Here is a 21,837-nt window from a genome sequence, read left to right on the forward strand (position 1 = left end):
CCTGACGGCGAGATATTTTTACAAACCGAACTCCTAACTTGGCATCCCTGCTGAAAAGTGAGGCAGTTATATATAAGGCAGGTGGTTCTCGGCTTACGGCCACAGCTGAGCCCAAAATTTCTGTTGCTAAGCAAGACATGGGTTGAGTGAGTTTTGCCCCATTTTAATGACCTTTCTTGTCAGTTGTCGTTAAGTGAATCGCTGCAGGTTTTAAGTTAGTAACACGGTCGTGAAGTGACTCTGGCTTTCCCCACTGACTTTGCTTGTCAGAAGGACACAAAAGGGGATCAGGTGACACCGCCCCCCAGGGACGCTGCAACGGTAATAAATATGCTTCAGCTGCCAAGTTGCAACTGTCCTAAGGGTGAAAAATGCTCATATTTTTTCAATCACATCATAACTTCGAAAGGTCAATAAACTGTTACATATGTTGAAGAGTACTTGTATTATATATGATGGTGATGACCTATAAAGCCCTAAATGGCATGGGTCCAGATTATTTACGGGAGTACCTTTTGCTGGCGTTAACTTCCCATCGTCCTGTGCGCTCCCACAGAGAGGGCCTCCTCAGGGTGCCGTCGGTCAGGGAATGCCGACTGGCGGCCCCCAGGGGGAGAGCATTCTCTGTGGGCGCGCCTGCCCTCTGGAACCAGCTCCTGGTTGAGCTCCGGATGGCTCCCGACCTTCGCTCTTTCTGCCGCGACCTGAAGACTTGGCTATTTGAACTTGCCGGCCTGGACTGAGGGACTGGGATTTTAGATTTTAAATTTTAAATTTTACATTTTAGAACGTGTTTTATTGTTTAGGGCTACTTGGTTTAATTTATTTTAATTTTTGTATATGTGTTGTATATAGTTTTAATTGCCCTGTACACCGCCCCGAGTCCTTCGGGAGAGGGGCGGTATATAAATCCAAATAATAAATAAATAAATATATGATATAGTGGAATTTTCCTACAATGGGATTTTCCCATGTATTTTACCAGGAAAGATAGATAGGGCAGGCTAGAAAAGTCAGTGCCCTCCTAACCAAACCCAAGCACTCCGAGTTTGTTGGCGATGTCCATTTTCCCCTCCGAGTTCATGGTGACCTAATCCTAACCCTATCCCTAAGTGGAATTTTCCTCCAAAAGGATTTTCCAAGGTATTTTAACAGTAAACATAGATAGGGCAGCCTAGAAAACTAAGTGCCCTCCTAACCATACCCAAGCACTCCGGGTTTGTTAGCTAAGTCCATTTTCCTGTACAAGTTCATGGTGACCAAATCCTAACCTTAAGTGGAATTTTCTTCCAATGAGATTTTCCCATGTATTTTACCAGGAAACAGATAGAAAGGTAAGTGCCCTCCTAACCATACCCAAACAGTCCGAATAACTTGGTGAAGTCCATTTTCCTGTATGAGTTCATGGTGACCTAACCCTAACCCTAAGTGGAATTTTCCTCCAATGGGATTTTCCCATGTATTTTACCAGGAAACACAGAAAGGTAAGTGCCCTCCTAACCATACCCAAGCACTCCGAGTTTGTTGGCGATGTCCATTTTGCTCTCCGAGTTCATGGTGACAGAACACTAACCCAATACATTATATTTTTCCTACTCCAGGCCAGAATCTGCCCAGACGTATGTATGAAGTCATTACTTAAACCACCCTGTTGGTTTTAGTGCTATAGATTTTGTAGTGTTTTTAACTGATCCCCACCAAGAGTCATGACTGATTGGGCAGGTGAGGTGGCCATATAAATTGAAACCAAACAAATAATGATAATGTTTTCAGCACAGTCTGAGAATTTATTTATTTATTTATTTATTTTTATTTTAATTCCATTTATATCCCGCCCTTCTCCGAAGACTCAGGGCGGCTTACAAGCTTAGCAGTAGCCTTCATTCTATGTATATGACTGCTTATTAGGGCTTTCACACACACCCCCAAGCGGCATTATTACAAAGTCAGCTTAATTGCCCCCAACAATCTGGGTCCTCATTTTACCTACCTCGGAAGGATGGGAGGCTGAGTCAACCTTGAGCCTGGTGGGATGCGAACCTGCACTAATTGCAGGCAGCTGGTGTTACTTAAGGAGGCATTAGCCCACTGCTCCACCAATGGCCAACTTCTCACCCTTAAATGATTGGTATATTTAACTGGGCAATCAACAAATTGTGAACTTGTCCAACCGTTCTGCCAAAAGCCTCTATTGTTCGAAAGAATAGCAAAGACAAATACATTAATAACAAAATCTACATAAAAACCGGAAGGACAGGAAAGCATTTTAATGAGCTCTAATAAAGTTTCGACTTTTTTTAAAACTTTTTTTTTACTCCCCCACCCTTTCTTCATTTCCTTTATTTGGCGTCCAAGTGCTCATTTAAAAACCAGATGCTTTATTCATAAAACAGGATTCCTAATAACTTGGACAAAGCCGATCCCGTTCATTAGTGGCCTATTCTTGAGAAGTTGGTGAACCAGCTGTTTGGCACGGGGGACGAGGAGGGTGGCTGGGTACGGCAGCCTCGCCGGTGCCAAAAATGGACTTGGGAATCCAATTATGAAAGGACTCAAGCCCTCGCTTTGAACACGTCGATTGTTTGGCCTTCCTCGTCCGCGATGCTCCTAAATTGGTAGTTTTCTAATTCCCCTTCCTGCTTTCTCCCCCTGATGGTTTGCAACTCCTGTGGAGTCTTTTTTTTTTAGTTATTTAGGCTCTTCTCTTCCCGAGCATCTTCCCCCCCCCCCTGCCGTTTCTGTTCACTCCCTCCCTTTTGACAACCTTGCTGCAGAGATCATGTGATGTTCCCCTGGTTTATTTTAGGAGCCAACATGACCTCAGGTTGTAAGGAAAGGAAGGCTGCACATGTTCTTCGGTCTGGAAAGATAATCTGCCCCATGGAGGCTCTCTTGCCAGCCGGGTGGCATGATCAGATGAGGCCAGCTGCAAAGGAAGCGCGCGCCTCCCCTGTCACAGCCTGCGTTTTCATGCAAGAGCTGGCAGAGAAAAACGGAGGAGACAGGCCACCAAATAGGCCAGGATCATCCCAGTTCTGCCAGGCCAGAGTGGATGTGTTGCCTCTAACCGTGATTTGAAGACAGCAGGGACCAAGACCCGGGGGGACCCCACTCCAGTCAAGGTGAACTTCACCGAAATGAAAAGAAGCATGGAATTTGGGGATTTCTCCCCTCTCGTTCTGCCTCATTCACATTGGCGAATGGGTGACGGTTCACAGAGTCAGCAGGTCGACACGTGCAACGTGGGCTCTTAAATCTGAATAATGAATAATGAAACGTCTACAAGAAAACAACCAAAGTCAGAGAGCACCAAGGATCTACCTCAAAGGTAGATTTGGGATGCAGGAGGAAACAACCTGACCCTCTGAGAATCACACCGCTGTAGTCTCACACACACACACACAAAGGGTGACTGCCCTTGGAAGACAATTCTGCAACCTGGCGCTTTTTTCCTGGTGGATGGAGGGGAAAAAAAATCAAACCTTAACAGTTTCTCAGGTCACGAATCTGAGAAATTGAAGTCCAGTCTCTTCGTTCGTCTGCTGCTTCCTGCGTTTTTTCAGACTACTGATTGCAGGAAGAGGGCAAACATTAGGCCCAGCTGTCCGTTCCAACAACCAACAACGCAGGCGAGCTATTCTTTTCCCTAACATTCAGACAATCAAGGAAGGTGACAGTCAAATGGCCTCTGAAAAGTTCAGCTCCGATTGTAACCGGAGAAGGAACGTGATGCGAAAGATTCCGTTTCAGCCCCTTGTCCCAAAAGAAGAAAGACTTAATTTCACCTTGTCCATTTTATTATCCTTCATTCAGTTATGTAACTGGAACAAACACACGTTATAATTCCAAGAGATTACAGATAGGAGAGAGAGAGAAAGAAAAAGAGAGATGGAGAGAGAGAGAGAGAGAAAGAGAAAAAGAAAGAGATGGAGAGAGAGAGAGAAAGAGAAAAAGAAAGAGATGGAGAGAGAGAGAGAGACATCGTTTTGTACAATTTAGGGATGGTATAATCCTATTTCCTTTGTTTTTTCCACTGATTGGCAGGTTAGAAGGCAGATCAGAGTAGCTATCTTGCCTTTTTTGACCTCTCTGCCCTCATCCCTTAAAGCAGGGGTCTTCAAACTTGGCCCTTTTATGACTTGTGGACTTCAACTCCCAGAATTCCTCAGCCAGCGTGCCTGGCTGAGGAATTCTGGGAGTTGAAGTCCACAAGTCATAAAAGGGCCAAGTTTGAAGACCCCTGCCTTAAAGGGCCACTGGATCACAGAAGGAAATGGAGGAAACCAAAGGCATACCGTAGTTGTCTTGAAAGTGCTTTAAGAGAAAGAAGCTTTTAAATGCTCAGTATCTGGCTATAAGATGCATACATTCTTTTATATACAAAAAATAAAAACAACTGTGGCCAAATCAGCCTCCTGCCTGGCCCCACCATAAGCTGCCTAAATGAAGATTCTGAGTTTGCAGGCTCTCTGCGTTGGGGAAAAAAAATGATTTCAAGTCCTTAACTTGCTGCTTGAAGATACGGTGATTGGTTTGCTTTGGTTCATAAGTTGCGCTAAGGCTGTGGCGTGAACCAGGCTAGATTGTAAACCCTGGTTAATGGCCATGGTGCCCTATGGCTCCAGAAAACTATGATTTAAATCATAAACAAAAACCCAATCAGGTCTTGATGCAGTGATTCTCAAACTTGGCAACTGTTAAGATGGCTGGACTTTGACTCCCAGAATTCCCCAACTAGTTTTGCACCTGGCCGGCCTTGGACACCCCCTAGTTGGTGACCCCTGCCTGATTGGGGCCTTTCCCAGTAGTGAAAGGGGGGGAGGGCTGTGCCAGCCCCCACTTCCAATGCCAATCAGATGCCCACCGTTGTATTGAATGGCACTCCTAACACACTCCCCGAGCTAATGTGGGCTGCTTGAGCCTTTGCTTCAAGCCTTGGTTTATGGAGGAACGCCACGGAGAGCATCGCTGATGGGGGAGAAGAGAGGGAGGACCACACATTGTCTCACCGTCACAGCTGAGACCGCAAGAACTTTGCAAAATAAAACTGGGGTGGCTCAGGAGTAGGGGACAAACTCTTTGTCTTACTGTGGTTGAATGGGACAGGACAGAGTGGAGCATAATTGGGGGAGGGGGGGGAATCCAGGTAGTTTTTGCATTAGTGGAACATAACCCATCTTCTACTTGGTCTAAATCAGTTTAAACATCCGAATTCAAATTTTTCCGACAGTGGGAACCAAGGGAACAGCTTGGCTCCTGGGTGCTCCATTGCTGGAGGTTTTCAAGAAAAAAAAAATTGGACAGCCATTATTATAGTCCAGGATATGATAAGGTCTCCTGCCTTGGTCAAAGGTTTGGACTAGACCAGACATGTCAAACACAAGGCCCGGGGGCCGGATCCGGCCCGTGAAGTGGTTTCATGTGGCCCGTGAAGCCATCCTGGAAACAGGGAGGGAACGGTCCCCACTGCCTTGGCCCTGGCCCAGAGACCCTCCTTCTGCCAGAGACCCTCAGATCTGTCCCACTCCTGCCCAGGCCCCCATAGGCACCCTTGATGCGAACGATGTAGAGGTGGCCACGCCCACCCAGTTGGCCATACGCACTCTGGCCACGCCCACCCAGGCCACGCCCACCCTGGCCATACCCACCCGGCCCCCTGAGGGCAACCGCAATGCTGATGCGGCCCTCAATGAAATTGAGTTTGACACCCCTGGACTAGACCAGGGGTAGGCAACCTTGGCTCTTTTATGACTCATGGACTTCAACTCCCAGAATTCCTGAGCCAGCATCCACAAGTCATAAAAGAGCCAAGGTTGCCTACCCCTGGACTGGACCTTTGAGAAGGTCCCTTCAATCTGTAGGATTCTATGGTTTGCCTTCTACCACACAGATTTTCTGAACTGGTTCAAACCTCCAGGTTGCTTTCCAAATGGATTCAAAATTTCAAACGGAATTGCTTTCCAAAACCAGTGATATGGGTTCGTTTCCGCCCCCCCCCCCGCCCCCAATGATAAATAAAAGGAACAGAATAAACACCAACTCTCTTGTAGGTGTTAGAAAATAAATTTATGAAGACATCTCCCTATAAGTTTCTCCATCTTTCCTCAGTGGGGATAATACCCAGGAGATTCATCCTGGCATCACCCACTTGTAAACATCTCGGATTGTGTACTACTGTACACAACATACCTTCAGCAAAAGTACCCTGAGCTTATTCCCTGCCCATTAAAATGCCTGGTAGCCTCTAAGGTTACTCACTTAAATTCAAGTTTTGCCAACTGGAAAAATAAATCACGCCAGGCCAAGATTGACAGCCTACAAAACCTCACGTTCCCTAGAGCATCCGCCCGCCTGAATCTGCAGCGGGACACAGCTCTATATCGGCAACAATTAGTCCCAGTCCCAAAAACAACGGGGTGTAAATTCGGATTGTCCACGGCTCGCTGGTGGAGGTATGGAAAGGCCCCAGGCCGGCTCCTGGCAACGGGTCACTGTAAAGTACAGGCTGAAAAAGGGGAGAAAGGGAAGAAAGCAATTTAGATTAAGCCTGAAATGAATCCATTAAAAAAAAAGGTAAGAGAGAGAGAGAGAGAGAGAGAGAGAGAGTGAGAGAGAGAGAGAAAAGCAATTTGGATTAAGCCTAAAATGAAATCATTAAAAAAATAACCCCAACAATGCTATTTTCAAATTAGTTTTAGCAAAGTTTAAACCTGACGTTCTAAATAGCTGGCTCAAAATTGATCTCTTGGAATCAATTTTTTCTCTCCTGGCAACAGCCTGGATCAGTCGCTAAGTTTTCTTGGCAAGGTCATTTGGAAGCGGCTTGCCTTCTTCGCTCTAAGGCAGCGAGAGGGGCTGGGCCAAGGTCGCCCAGGGGCTTCGTGCTTAAGGAGGGGCTAGAAGCCACGATCTCCCGATTCCTAGCCTGGTGCCTTCACTGCTACACCAACCTGGTTCTCTACGTCAACACTTATCCAATGTAGGGCACGGTATGGAAGGAAGGAAGGAAGGAAGGAAGGAAGGAAGGAAGGAAGGAAGGAAGGAAGGAAAAAGGGAAGGAAGGAGGGAGGGAGGGAGGGAGGGAGGGAGGGAGGGAGGGAGGGAGGAAAAAGAAACAGAAAGGAAAACGGGAAGGAAGGAGAAAGGGAGACAGTGAGAAGGGAGGGAAGGAGGGAAGAAGGAAGGAAGGAAGGAAGAGAGAAAGGAAAGAAAGAGAGAGAGAGAGAGAGAGAGAAAGGAGGGAAGAAGGAAGGAAGGAACAGAAAAGAAAAGGGGAAGGAAGGAAAAAGGGAGACAGTGAGAGAGGAAGAAAGTTGGGAGGGAGGGAGGGAAGGAGAGGGAAGGGAAGAAGGAAGGAAGGAAGGAAGGAAGGAAGGAAGGAAGGAAGGAAGGGAAGGGAAGGGAAGGGAAGGGACCAGACTTACAGTTTTTTACAGAATCCGAAAGGCCCTCATTTCCAATGGACTCAGCTTCCCACTGGGATTCCTTGATCTACAAGGAAAAGAGAGCCGGGCGTTTCCTAAGATTCCTGGCAGCTACAATCTGCCCTCCCGGGGCCTCCCCTAGTCCTCAATGCCATCATGACAGCTCGGCTAGCCCAACGGAAAGCTCCTCCTGGCAGAGCAGATGAAATTCCGGGCATCCCCAGAAAGAAGCCACAAAGGCAACGGAGCAGCCTCCGACGTCCTGCCGTCCCTTTCGGGTACCAACATTCACACGCGCACCCTTAGCCAAGCATGGGAGATAGCTAGGATTTGAATCCAGAAGCCAAAGGGAGGTGCAAGGGCCATTTCCCAGAATGCAAAGGGAGGCAAGGGATTTAACCTCAAAGGGGCGGGGGGGGGGAGAAATTCCTTAGACAGGAGAATTTACTTAGGAGCTGAGTTCAGGCCTTCCCATGTTTAAGCTCCCACACTCTTCCTTAGGCTTAGACTCCCGTGTACCACCGCACCTATTCCCACAATCGCCTCTGCTCAATGTTTGGAGGCGTCTCTTACTTTGCAGGTCGACAGAAGCCAGCTCTCTTTCCCCTCCTCGTTCTCCCCTCCCCCAACCTCTCCTACCTTGATCTGTCCTTTCAGATACTCTGCTCGGGCCATCAGTGTCTGGATCTGCCAAGACAAACACAATCTCAGGTTTTGCAATTGCCGTTTTCATGGAGTGCAAATCCTTTGGGACAGCAGGAAGGGTCCTTGAATGGTCGTCCATTCATCAGTCCTAATAGGACACCAGAAGAATCTTGTGGGACCAACCTCTGGGTCCATCAAGACAGCCCTGTCCATCTCTCAATGGCCAAGGAGCACTTGGGAAGCCCATCGGCCTGGCGTGGATGCGATTTGAGACACTTCCATTGCTAAACACATACACAAGACACGATGTCTGCGGTATCGATCATCCAGGTCATGGTTGCCCCCAAAGTGCTTTTTCCAAAAGGTTTTTCACTTTGAAAACATTTCGCTGCTCGTCTAAGCTTCTTCAGTTCTAACTAACCGGTGGGGAATGGAAGGATTTATATTCCTTGCAGTCAGCCGACATTAGCACCTTAATGACCAATTATAACGACCTGCTGACTGGAAAGAATATAAATCAGAATAACACAATTGGAAGGGACCTTGGAGGTCTTCTAGTCCAACCCCCTGCTCAAGCAGGAAGCCCTACACCCATGGTGGCGAACCTATGGCAGGCATAGCCCTTTCTGTGGGCACGCGCACTGTCGCCCCAGTCCTAGGCCTTCAGCTGGGTTTTATAAAACCTTTTTGCTTTTGGCCTCCGCCGCCGTGTGCAAAAAAAAATCAATCAATGTCAAGTTTTCACAGGAAAAAAAATCTCGCAAAGTTGGAATTGATTGAAATTTTTAGTCCCACCCAGTCTGCCGTTACCACCGCAGCCACGCCCACCCAGCATCTGACAGTACATAAGTGGGTTTTGGGTTGCAGTTTGGGCACTCGGTTTCCAAAAGGTTCGCCATCACTGCCCTACACCATTTCAGACAAGTGGCTGTCCAGTCTCTTCTTAAAACTTCCAGTGTTGGAGCATTCACCACTTCTGGAGGCAAGTAGTTCCACTGGTTAATTGTTCTCACTGTCAGGAAATTCCTCCTTAGTTCTAGGTTGCTTCTCTCCTGGATTAGTTTTCATCCATCACTCCCAATTCTCCCTTTAGGCCTTCCCATTCCTCACCAGTTAATTGGAACCGAAGAAGCTTCCTGGATGACAAGCAAAATGTTTTCAAAGAAAGAACAAACAAAAAAAATCCAGCTGCCTTTTCACAAAAGCAACTTCGCTACATGCAAGGTTTTCTTCATTCTACGGTGCGCATTCAGACGTTTGACGCCTCCCTGTTCAACCAACGATAGCAAAAGCCAGGTTTGTGCTCTTGGAAGTGTGGTTCTCCTGACTCAGAAGTTTTCCCTCGGAGGAAACAGCCCTTCCTGTTCTCTGGGACCCAGATTCCACTCCAAGGAGAGAGCCATACTCTACCTCAGCGTGTAGCAATTCCCGTCTTCTTCCGGCAGGTTCCGCTGAATTTAGGGTGTGGGGGGGGGGAAAGAGAATAAAGAGTATTTGATTGCTTAAGAAATAAAAAAAGATAATGAGTCGTAAAAGAGCCAAGGTTGCCTACCCCTGTCCTAGACCATTTCAGACAAACAGCCATTGGTCTGAAATGGTAGTCCTATGCGCTAAGATCAAGTCTGACCTCACCGCTAAGCCGATGTGCAGCAGAAGGGACGGCTGGCCACCTTCAACCCTTTTCTCCTGTCCTCCAGCCTCTTCCTGGCGTCCCTCAGCGAACTTTTCACTCACCAGCCAGCATCAGAAGCAGTTCGCCCAAGCTCTGCTGATACAACTCCAGTGTTTCACTGTCCTCCTTTCCTTCTTCTTCCTGGAGACGAGAGATAACAAGCTGAATCCCTGATGGATGCAAGGACTTCTTCAACCCCGGGTTACAAATATTCCCTCCCAGCTCTATATGAATCGACACACACACACACACACACACACCGCTTCCACTTTTAATCAAAGTAGAGGCCAGAAAATGACCCACACGGGGAGGAAGGTATGGAGAAAGAAAAATTTTCTTCCCTTCCTCACCTCTTTCCCCCCTGCCCCTCCCCTCCCCTCCCCTCCGGGAAAAATATGGGGTCATCGGATAAAATGAAAGCCAGGCGATTTTAGGAAGCGGAAAAAATAGGATCTCTTCATGCGCTGAATGCTGAGTTTACGGGGAGCGGATTCCTTTCTGAATGCAATTGAACACACTGGCACTCGAGCGGACTGCAAAGGCAAACAGGCTCTGTGTGTACATGTGTGTGTGAGCGTGTGTGTGTGTGTTGCACGGACTTGGCTGGACAGGATTGAGAGTGGAAAGAAAAAAAAAAAGTCCCGCTGAAACTCTTCTCCCATCCCAAGTGTGGTTTAGCACATCCTTCAGAGCCCTTACAATATTTGGTCCTTATTTGGCTTTTGGGACGGAGGGCCGTTTAAGGGGCTTAATTAAGGGTTAGGGTTATTCTCCAAAACGCCCGAAGGCAGGAAACTAGAAATAAGGAGAAACGTCCTGACAGTGAAAACAGTGAATCAATGGGAAGCCTTGGCTCCAGAGGTTGTGGGGACTCCGTCGCTGGAGGTTTTTGAGAAAAGACTGGACAGCCATTTGTCTGGAATGGTATAGGGTCTTCTGCCTAAGCAGGGGGTTGGACTAGAAGACCTCTGAGATCCCTTCCAACTCTGTTATCTTTCTTTCTTTCTTTCTTTCTTTCTTTCTTTCTTTCTTTCTTTCTTTCTTTCTTTCTTTCTTTCTTTCTTTCTCTCTTTCTTTCTTTCTTTCCTTTCTTTCTTTTTCTTTCTTTCTCTTCCTTCCTTCCTTTCTTTCCTTTCACTTCTTTCCTTTTTTCTTTCTCTCTTGCTTCCCCCTCTTCTCCTTTCTTTCTTTCTTTTTCTTTCTCTCTTGCTTTTTCCTCCTTTCTTTTTCTTTCTTTTCCTTCCTTTCCTGTTTCCTTTTTCTTTCTTTCTCTCTCGCTCTCTCTTTTTCTTTCTCTCTCTACTTCTTTCTTTTCCTTCCTGCCTGCCTGCCCCCTTTATCGTTAAGAGGTTTTTATGAAGAGACTGGACAGCCGCTTCTCTGAAATGGGATCAGGTTTCCTGCTTGAGGAGGGTTGGACTAGAAGACCTCCCAGGTCCTTTCCAGCTCTGTCATTCTGCTAACTCTCCCCCAGCCTTCCACAATCTCCCAGAAGTCACCACCCTGCTTGTTTGGGACTGCAGCTCGTTCTCTGCCTTCGAGCGCAGAGTCCCTGCGTGCTCCCTGGTTCAACCACGGCAACCCTCCCTGACCCCCCGCCCCCAGCAGCTGACCTTCGCCACAGCGGCAGAGGCGACCTCCAGAGCAGCATAAAGCCGAGGCTTCTTCTTGGACATCTCTGGAACAACAGAGGAAGACAAGTTTTGCAGCTGAGTAAACGTTAAGATAAAGTTCCCAGGATGCCAAGGTTGAACGGCTAGGATGCCTGCTAACTTCTACCGCTAATCAGCTTGCCATAGAAACAGGGGGGAGGGGGAGGGAGGAAAGGGGATCCCAAAGGGGACCCCAAGAAGCCGTTCAGGGAGAGGGAGAGCCCGCATGAACGCCAAAGTCGCTAAAACAGGTGCTTGGCGGAGAAGTGGACCGTTCCCATAATAAAACGAAGTTCGATGATTGGACAATGGGAACACCCGGTGGGAGCGGGTAAGGGGAAGCTATGGCTGAACTCGGGCAATTTTTCACACGGGAAAACCGGAGCCGGTTTTGCTTCTTCAATTCCGAGATGTTGTATTCAATAAAGCTTATATTTTATGGCATTCCAAAGCCTTGGAAGATTCCTTTTTAGGGTTTCGCTAGTCCAGGGGTTCCCAACCGGGGGTGCGAGACGATATTCTAGGAGGTGGGAAAACTTGGCTATTCAAAATTATGGTGTGCATGTACAATTCGTCATCATTATTTCGAACCTTTATAAGGGGTGCGAGAATATATCAGAAGCGTTCTAAGGGCGCGGGGTATAGAAAAGGTCGGGAGCCGCTGTACTAGTCGGACAGTTGACAGAGGGCAAGGTTTTCGTATGCAGGTAATTCTCGACTTATGACTGTAGCTAGGACCAGAATTTCCATTGCTAAACAAGGCGGTCATTAAGCAAGCCACGCTTGATTGTACCACCTTTTTTTGCCAAAGAAAAGATTCTTGGGCAACCACAACACACACACACACCCTAAAAAAACCCTGACCGCTGTCTTGGAAACCTACAGCAATGTAGGTAAACACAATATGCTCTTCCTTTTGCCAGCTCTGTGCAAAAATAGTATAAATAGTATAAAGCTCAGGGGGAAATATCTGGATTTTGGAGAAAGGGAAGCTGTGGAGCAGCACCCTCTGGTGGCTGACGACACTCCTGCAGGATTGGCACCCGGCATCATTTTGCAGCAGATCCTTGTTTTATCATAGAGGCATGGCGCTGGAAGGGACCTTGGGAGGTCTTCCTAGTCCAACCTTCGGCCGCTTTAAGAGAGCTGGACTTCAACTCCCAGAATTCCTCACGGCTGGCTGGGGAATTCTGGGAGTTGAAGTCCCCAAGTCTTAAAGTGGCCAAGGTTGGAGAGCCTGACTTAAGCCTTATCAACAATACGCTATTTCAGGCATTTCATGGTCTTACCTTCTTTGGCTTCTCTCCCTTAGAAATTTACCTTTTAAAATGTCCCGTGCAGGGCAGCCTTTTTGCAAAAGGGCTTTGTTGTCCGATGCTACCAGCGCCTTGAGCTGCTCGGCACGTGAGATGTAATCGCTCACCTGGGCAAGAGGGGAAACAGGACACAAAGACAAAACATCTGACGCCGACTAGGAAGCAGAAGCAGAATATATATAAAAAAATAACAATAAAAATAAAAAAGGAGAGCTTTTATGGCTTTGCACCAAAGTAGGCACCTCGCAAATGAATGGTGCCTGTTTCGCTTCTTGAAATAAAGCAATAAACTGGGGCTCGGCACAGCCAAAGGGCCCTTGAGGTGAAACACTGCTAATAAGATAGGCTGTTTCTGAGATTGACACATTGGTAAACTGCAGTGGGATCCTCGGTTTCTTAACTGTGGAGGCTTTTAAGACAGGCGGACTTCAACTCCCAGCACTCTCCAGCCAGCCATGAGGGATTATGGGAGTTGAAGTCCACCTGTCTTAAAGATGCTGAGGCTGAGAAACCTGGATTTTGGCATTGCTAAAAGCTGAAGAGGAATGAGGGGAAACTGTTGCTCCGAGTTATTCCCAGCTGGATTTAATTCTGACTACTTTGCCCGAATAAATGTGTTTGCTGTATTTTTTTGACGACTGGGGCTCCTTTATCAGTAAGACAGAATACGCATTTCCCCAAAAAAACGAATATTGGTGTGCTTATCAGGATAGCAAACTAGCCTATATTTTATTAGGAGTTTGCCTAGCAGTAAAATTTATTTTGCTGACCCTGAGTTCGCTTTCAAGGCTAACTGCTTTTCAGACATGGCTTCCCAAGAGAGGCCTATTGGGAAAAAATGCTGGTGGGTCCCACCTATCTTCTTTGCCTAAGGCAGAAATCCTGGCCTAACCCTGTTTGCAAAGGAGCACTTTCACCTACCCCAAAAGTCTGCCTGAAAAATTAGCCATCAGGTCAGTTGGAACCTGGACATTCGACTAACCTTGGATCGGATCGCTTCCTTCCGCTGGGCGTCTTGTTCATCTGAAGACAATAAGGGAGATGGAAGAAGTGGGCAAGGCAGGCTGCGTTATTACACTGAGAGGCAAAGCGGACGAAGCCTTACCATAATTTGAATACTTGCGACCGTAATGGAGCCTGCCAATCGTGACGGTCACAAAACGGGCCAATCATGCAAAAGATCTGGTTTTACAACCTGTTTTTGCAGTGCTCATTAAGGACAGGCGGCAGTCGTTAAGCGAGCCGAGGGTTTGCTAGGGAGGGGGTCTGCTGAAAACCGGACGTCAGTGCCCCCTTTTTTGGGAAAACACCTTATAAGACACAGTCACATGACCCTGGGATGCTAAACAATGGGCATAAATGTGGCCTGGTTGTGAAGCACCTGACGTTTGGTCATGTGACTCCCAGAGAGGTGTGTGTGTGTGTGTGACTGGCAGGACTTTGAATCTCGGTCGTAAGTAGCTTCCAGTAGCTCATAAGTCAAGGGCTACCTTTTGATGGCTTTGCCAGCCCCTTTTAAGGGTGGTTTTGCCAGCCAGCGTCGAAACAAGCAAAGAAGCGGATTCTGGGAAAATGAAAATCAGGTGGAGACGGACAAAATCTTGGGAGAATATGTTTGGGCAGCAAGAAATGAACAAAGTCGGGAAGAGGCTGGTCCCAAGTGAAAATAAATTGATTCCCCCAGACCCAAATTCAGGTCTTCATAGAACAAAGAATCAGAGCTGGAAGGGACCTTAAAGGTCTTCTAGTCCAATTCTCTGCCCAAGGCAGGAGATCCTATACCAGGGGTAGGCAACCTCAGCTCTTTGATGACTTGTGGACTTCAACTCCCAGAATTCCTGAGCCAGCATGAGGGAACTATGGCCCCTTCATGACTGGTGGACTTCAACTCCCAGAATTCCTGAGCCCGCATGGCTCAGCATGGAAACCTCTCCCTTTCCCCTCAGCACGGCTGGCTCAGGAATTCTGGGAGTTGAAGTCCACGAGTCATAAAAGAGCCGAGGTTGCCTACCCCTGTCCTATACCATCCTGGCCAAACGGTTGTCCAATCTCATCTTTAAACCCTCCAGTGATGGAGCACCCACAACTTCTCATTGTCAGGAAATTTCTCCTCAATTCTAGGTTTAGATGTTTTTTTTTTCATAAGCTTCCACCCATTATTTCTTGTCCTGCCCTCCGGAGCACTTTGTTTTTACTCAGAGTGGGTTGACTTACTCTAGAGGAAAGAAGGAAGGGGAAAGCAAAGAACAACTGGGCTACTCACAACGTAAGGCAGGGACAAAGTACTCCAGAGCTTTGGAGTAGAGCGAAAGGGCGCTGGTCATGTCACCTTCTTGGTCCTTCTTGACCGCCTCCGTGACAAGCTTGGTCTGTAAAGAAACAACGTTAAGAGAAGAGATTGTGGGCCAAGGGGGTCCAACCTTGGCAACTTTAAGATCTGTGGACTTCAACTCCCAGAATGCCCCAGCCAGATAACCTCTGGAGGTGGCTCAGAGGGAGGCCTCCAAAATTCACTGAACTGTGAGGAAGAGGAAGAATTGATTTTTATACTCTACGAGGGGGGGGGGCTAGTAAATAGAGACCCATCTAGATTCTGCTGTAATAGTAAGCCATCTGCCAATGCTGAACTACACCTCTCCCTCCTTCCTTCCTTCCCTTTATTTCATTCCTTCCTTCCTTCCTCTTTTCTTTCCTTCCTTCCCTCCCTCCCCTTTTCCTTCCTTCCTTCTCCTTCCTTTCCTTCCTTCCTCTTTTCCTTCCTTCCTTCCTTCCTGCTCCTTCCTTCCTTCTTTCCTTCCTTCCTCTTCCTTCCTTCCCTCCCCCCTTCCTTCCTTCCTTCCTGCTCCTTCCTTCTTTCCTTCCTTCCTTCCCTCCCCCCTTCCTTCCTTCCTTCCTTCCTTCCTTCCTTCCCTCCCTCCCTCCGTCCCCTTTCCTTCCCTTCATTCGTACACACACAAACACCACCCCCCCCCGCATACTTGGCCCTTTGCCACTACTCACTGCTTTCCCCAGACTGTCCGCACTGGGCATGTGCTCCATGTCCACAAACGGGTGTGCAAAGAAGGCCTGGAAGGAGATCCTCTGCTGGGGGTCCCTTTGCAGAAGACGCTGCAGGAGATCCCGGCACTCCGGGGAGAGTCGGGGGCGGCTGGGAAGCTGGGAAGGAAAGGTAGAAGAATCAGGGGAAGGCTTAAAGGTACCCCACTTCTAATCAGGAAGATTTTCGGTCACTCAGTGGGTAGCGTAGCTGATGAGATGTTCCGTGAAGTGGTGTGGATGGAAAGTTGTGCTTTGGGTCCCTTTGAGAATCCGGGGGAACCCGTGGATCTCTTCTCAGAAAAAAAAAATGCAGGGAGGAAGGGGTGGGAATTGAAAGCAGCTTGCAAACCCCTGCGGTAAAACTCACAGGACAACCGACAAAGTCATCCCCACCTGCGGCCTTGCAGGGTTACCTCAACAGGCTGGCTGCTCCGGATCTTCTCCTCCAGCTCAGCAAAGGATTTGGAGGCGAAAGGAGGTCGGCCAAAGAGAGCCTCTAAAAGGGGTGGTGATGGAAAAAAGGTAACCTGGTTAAGGATCGGAGGTCTTGTGGAGACGTCTGAAGGAATCCTGCAGAAGCTGCAGGGAACGAAGCCACAACCCCTGCTTTCAAATCACTTTTCCTCCACTCTGCAAGCCCCACTCCCTTCTTAGCACTGAGGATGTCCCCTAGTTGGGTAATGAAACATCCGCAAGAACACCACCTAGTCCAGACAGCATCAAAAAGCTCACAATTCTACGATCTTTAGCCGAGAGAGTTCCAATTTGCCTGGTTTTTGTGGCCTGAGCTTGCAATTCCGTTATGAAATATAGACCGTGGTGGGAAGACTGGATTAATAACACTCCCCTGTCACTGAAGATGAACTTAACAAATAACAAATGTTGGAAGGGACCCTGGAGGTCTTCTAGTCCAACCCCCTGCTCAGTCAGGAAACCCTAGACCGTTTCAGACAAATGGTTGTCCAATCTCTTCTTCAAAACTTCCAGTGTTGAAGCACCCACAACTTCTGGAGGCAAAGCTGTTCCACTGGTTAATTGTTCTAACTCTCAGGAAGTTTCTCCTTAGTTCTAGGTGACTTGTCTCCTTGACTAGTTTCCATCCGTTACTGCTTGTCTTGCCTTCAGGGGCTTTGGAGAATAGGTTGACACCCCCTTTATGGTAGCCCCTCAAATATATATATATATATATATATATATATATATATATATATATATATATATATATATATATATATATATATATATATATATATATATATATATATATATATATATATATATATATATATATATATATATATATATATATATATATATATATATATATATATATATATATATATGTTTCATTTTTAACGTGTGCCAGTGTGTCCACAGAACAAAGTGACAATACAGGTTATCTTATCTAATCATCTTATCCTTATCCTTATCTTATCTATCTTACCACATCATCTTATCTATCCTATCCTATCCTCTCATCTTATCATCTATCTTATCTATCTCATCTATATTTTCTTATCATCTATCCTCTCCTCCCATCCCATCCCATCTTATCCCATCCTATCTTACCTTATCTTATTTATCCTCTCCTCTCCTGTTCCTCTCCTGTTCCTCTCTCCTCTCCTCTCCTCTCCTCTCCTAATCATTCTATTATCCTATCCCAGTGATGGCGAACCTTCTAGAGACCGAGTGCCCAAACTGCAACCCAAAACCCACCTGTGTATCGTCGGGTGCTGGGTGGGCGTGGCCCATTGGGTGGGTGTGGCCCATTGGGTGGGCGTGGCTGCAGTGGTAATGGCAGACTGGGTGGGACTAAAAAGTTCAATCCATCAATTCCAACTTTGCGAGATCTTTTTTTCCCCGCGGAAAGTTGAAATTGATTGATTGATTGAATCTTTTTTTTTGTACACGGTGATGGAGGCCTAAAGCGAAAAGATTTTATAAAACCCAGCTGAAGGCCTAGGACTGGGGTGATGGCACACGTACCCACAGAGAGAGCTGTGCGTGCCACCTGTGGCACGGGTGCCATAGATTCGCCACCACAGTCCTATCCTATCCTCTTATTTTATCATCTTATCTTACCATAGAGGATCACGCCCACTGACCACAGGTCTACCCGAGCATCGTATTGCCGACTGCACACCATTTCTGGCGCCATATAAAGAGGCGAACCTCGCAGCACGTGCTTCTCGTCCCTGGGGGACATGTGCTGTGCAAATCCAAAATCTAGGGAGAAAGAGGGAGCGTTGATTAAATGTCTCCAAAGCAGGATTCATCCCTGCATCCCGGGGAAATCATGATGTGCGTGTGGACCTCAAGGTATGGTCATTCATTTGCCAATCATTTGGGGACTCTCGAAAAAGTGCTTTATGGCTGCTCCTCGCGTTTACGACCGACATGGTAAAGTCAAACCCTACCGATTTTGTTGCTTGTGAGCAAAATCCACGTTAAGGGATGTTAATAAGAAATTGAGCAGAGCCTTAGGCGGATGTTCCGGCCCTTCCCCCACCTGCCAGCTTGAGGTGAGATTTCTCCAAGGAACTCAATAGGATATTCTGAGGTTTGAGGTCCAGATGGCAGATATTCTTATCGTGAAGGAATTTCAAGGCACAAGCTGCTTTGAACAAAAAAGAAAGAAAATGCACTCCGTCACCGTCCATATCCTTGAGGACTAGATGCCTAAGCCAGTGCTTCTCAACTTCAGGCAACTTTCAGAGGGGTGGACTTCAGCTCCCAGAATTCCCCAGCCAGCAAGTTGAAGTTCAACCCTCTTAAAGAAACACTGCTCTAAACCAGAAGTATCCAACTTTGGCCACCTTAAGACATGTGGACTTCAACTCCCAGAATTCCCCAGCCAGCCACAGGCAATTCTGGGAGTTGAAGTCCACAAGTTTCTCTCCGTATTCCTCACCCAGTTGTTGTAGAAATATACAAGCCACCTTTTCGGGAAGAATCCTCCGGCTACGGATGAAACGGGACAGGTCACCTCCAGCACAATATTCCATGATTAAGTAGATGTATTCCTTGTCCCACTAAAAAAGAGGGGAAAAATCCATCGAGTTTATCAAAAGCACATCTACTTTCCCATTCCCATTGAGCCAACCTCTCCCCCCCCCAAGTTTCTAGTCCTTATGGAGGCAATTTGGGCGATACCTAGCCCCAGTGGGAGTTATTGCTGAGAATTGCACCGCCAGTCTTAGGAGGTGGTGCTCTAATTAACTGGGTCAAGGAAATGCCTGCAGAGCCTTAGCTAGTAGTCCTCAACTTATAACAACCGTTCCAAGTTACAACGGCACTGGAAAAAAGAGACTTACGACTAGTCCTCACACCAAAAGCCCCCCCCCTTTCTGATTTGCACCTGGAAGTCCTTTAACTCCACAATGTGAGGGTGCCGGATGTTTTTGAGGATTTCGATTTCGGTCAGCAGGTTTTCGACAGAGGCCTTGTTGAGATTCTTCTTACTCACGCATTTGATGGCCACCACTTCCCGGGAGTTTTTCTAACAAGGCAGAAAAGGGAAAGAGTTTGGAATTTTCTAGTAAGGTTTTTATTTTATATTTTTTTAGCTTTTTAAAATGCTTTTTTTTTAATTGAAAAGTTTTTCAATACATTTTATCTTTAACAACCCCTCCCCCCCTTGGGTATTTTATATTTTATATATTTTAAATATAAAATATATTTTATATTTTTTAGCTTTAATTTTTTTTTAACCTTGGTTATTTTATATCTTTTAGCTTTTAATTTTTTTTTAACCTTGGATATTTTATATTTTTTAGCTTTTAAAATGTTTTTTAGCCCTGGGTATTTTATATATTTTAGTTTTTTAAAAATTTTTTTTAACCAGGGGTACTTTATATTTCTTTAGCTTTTTAAACATTTTTTTAACCTTGGGTATTTTATATTTTTTAGCTTTGAGAATATTTTTTTAACCTACGGTACTTTATATTTTTTTTAGCTTTTTAAACATTTTTTTTAACCTTGGGTATTTTATATTTTTTAGCTTTGAGAATATTTTTTTAACCTGGGGTACTTTATATTTTTTTTAGCTTTTTAAACATTTTTTTAACCTTGGGTATTTTATATTTTTAAGCTTTTAAAACATTTTTAACCTTGGGTATTTTATATTTTAACCCTTTTGTAATGTTTTTTAACCTAGGTTATTTTATATTTGTTAGCTTTCTAAAATATTTTTTTAACCTTGGATATTTTATATTTTTTAGCTATAATTTTTTTTTAAAAAAACAAAACTCTGGGTACTTGTAGGGGAGATGGGTTGGAATAAAAATTTCATAAATAAATACATTTAATAAATAGATGCCCCTCTGCTCCTCCTTATCTTTCAGGTGCTAACAAAATAATAGGGTTTTTTTTTTGCAGGGGGGGGGCTTTCATGAAAAATGCAGCAGCCTTTCACTGCTTCCGTTGGGCCATCCTGCACCATTCCAGGCATGCGTCCACTTTCATTTCCCACCCGATCCACCCGATCATCCATGCGCTCCAGAACGCTCTCCTTTTTTTGGGGGGGCGGGGAAGGGGGTCCACCCTAATTTTCCCAAAGGGGGAAGAGACCCCCACACACACTCCACCCCAAGACCACAACCTTTAGGAAACCCCAGAAGGAAGGTGGTGTGTGTGTGTGTGTGTGTGTGGGGGTCTCCATCATCTCCCCCACCCCCACCAACTCCTGTCCGGCTGGCTTCCCTCCCTTTGCGCGCCCGCACCCCGCACAACCCAGCCAGCGCCAGGAGCGACGCGCGGCTGAGCTCCTTCCAGGTAGACTTCCCGGCGCTGGGGAGGCTCCACTTCGGAGCCCACCAAGCCGAGGCGAGAGGCAGCTCCGGCCCGGCCCCGCCTTACCTTCCGGTAGGCTTTGAAGACGGTGGCGTAGGTGCCGCTGCCCAGCCGCTCGGTCAGCAGGAAGTCTTCCAGCTGCGGAGGCGCCCAGCCGGTCCCGGCCATCGCCGCGCAGCGCCGGGCAGAGGCCAGGCGGCCGGGCCGGGCTCTCCGGGTCTCCCGCAGGAGGAGTTGGAGGAGGAGGAGGCGGCGGACGAGGCTCCTCCCGCTCCGCTTCCTGCTGGGCAGAGCCGAGCCAGCCGGGCGCCCGGGAGCGCAGCCGCCCCGCGCGCAACAACCGGCTGGCAGCCGCCGCCCCGCCGCTTCTGCGGGCTTCCCCGACGGGGTGGCGGGGTGGGGGGGAGACTTGCTCCGGGGTAGAGACGGACAGGGAGCCCCCGGCGCCGGTTTGGAGCCAGGAGAGGGAAGGCACCCGGTTAGAGGTCAGGAGAGGCAGGCGGTGAGTTCCAGTTCCACTTTCGGCATGAAAGGCGGCTAGGTGACTTTAAGCAGATCGCTAAGCAGATGGTGAGTTCTAGTTCCCCTTTAGGCATGAAAGCCGGCTGGGTGACCTTGGGCCAATCACCAGGAGACAGTGAGTTCTAGTCCCGCTTTAGGCATAAAAGGTGGCTGGGTGACTTTGGGCCAATCACCGGGAGACGGAGAGTTCTAGTCCCGCTTTAGGCATAAAAGGTGGCTGGGTGACTTTGGGCCAATCACCGGGAGACGGAGAGTTCCAGTCCCGCTTTAGGCATAAAAGGTGGCTGGGTGACTTTGGGCCAATCACCGGGAGACGGAGAGTTCCAGTCCCGCTTTAGGCATAAAAGGTGGCTGGGTGACTTTGGGCCAATCACCGGGAGACGGAGAGTTCCAGTCCCGCTTTAGGCATAAAAGGTGGCTGGGTGACTTTGGGCCAATCACCGGGAGACGGAGAGTTCCAGTCCCGCTTTAGGCATAAAAGGTGGCTGGGTGACTTTGGGCCAATCACCGGGAGACCGAGAGTTCCAGTCCCGCTTTAGGCATAAAAGGTGGCTGGGTGACTTTGGGCCAATCACCAGGAGACGGAGAGTTGTAGTCCTGCTTTAGGCATAAAAGGTGGCTGGTTGACATTGGGCCAATCACCAGGAGACGGAGAGTTCTAGTCCTGCTTTAGGCATAAAATTCGGCAGATGGTGACTTCTAGTTCCCCTTTAGGCATGAAAGCTGGCTGGGTGACCTTGGGAACAGTTCCTCTCTCTTTGCCCAACACTCCCCAC

The 21,837-nt window shown here is 47.4% G+C and overlaps 1 protein-coding gene across 4 annotated transcripts; it reads right to left on the reverse strand.

Moving 5' to 3' along the window:
* Positions 1 to 6,034: 6,034 nt before the first annotated feature.
* On the reverse strand, positions 6,035 to 20,758 carry LOC308679252 (serine/threonine-protein kinase ULK3-like). 4 transcript variants are annotated; one of them, XM_081346844.1, is made up of 16 exons: positions 20,606 to 20,758; positions 19,107 to 19,247; positions 18,660 to 18,780; positions 18,258 to 18,362; positions 17,831 to 17,974; positions 16,162 to 16,244; positions 15,710 to 15,865; positions 14,973 to 15,078; positions 13,692 to 13,732; positions 12,714 to 12,816; positions 11,355 to 11,419; positions 9,804 to 9,882; positions 9,480 to 9,520; positions 8,064 to 8,111; positions 7,425 to 7,491; positions 6,035 to 6,505 (listed from the first exon to the last, which is right to left on the reverse strand). In XM_081346844.1, exons 1-16 carry the CDS (start codon positions 20,705 to 20,707, stop codon positions 6,489 to 6,491), a joined length of 1,419 nt encoding a protein of 472 aa, XP_081202970.1. In that variant the 5' UTR covers positions 20,708 to 20,758; the 3' UTR covers positions 6,035 to 6,488. The 4 variants fall into 4 exon arrangements, 3 of the variants coding, with proteins under 3 accessions (XP_081202970.1, XP_081202969.1, XP_081202971.1); XM_081346843.1 differs by having other exon boundaries at positions 18,258 to 18,365; XM_081346845.1 differs by lacking the exon at positions 20,606 to 20,758 and adding an exon at positions 19,880 to 20,191 and having other exon boundaries at positions 18,258 to 18,365; positions 19,107 to 19,838.
* Between the last annotated feature and the right edge of the window lie 1,079 nt (positions 20,759 to 21,837).

This window comes from Vipera berus (assembly GCF_964194415.1).
Source record: "Vipera berus genome assembly, contig: HAP1_SCAFFOLD_88, whole genome shotgun sequence".
In the NCBI taxonomy this organism is placed as follows: domain Eukaryota; kingdom Metazoa; phylum Chordata; class Lepidosauria; order Squamata; family Viperidae; genus Vipera; species Vipera berus.

What these genes read in the sequence shown, in the direction of transcription:
- LOC308679252 (XM_081346843.1), bottom strand. Translation starts at nt 20,707, where the DNA reads ATGGCCGGGACCGGCTGGGCGCCTCCGCAGCTGGAAGACTTCCTGCTG. An exon ending in AGTGGGCGTGATCCTCTATG is followed by an intron (nt 16,245 to 17,830) that starts GTAAGATAAGAT and finishes CACCCCTTTTAG; the next exon opens with AGGCTCTCTTTGGCCGACCT. An exon ending in ACTGCTTCTGATGCTGGCTG is followed by an intron (nt 9,521 to 9,803) that starts GTGAGTGAAAAG and finishes CCCTAAATTCAG; the next exon opens with CGGAACCTGCCGGAAGAAGA.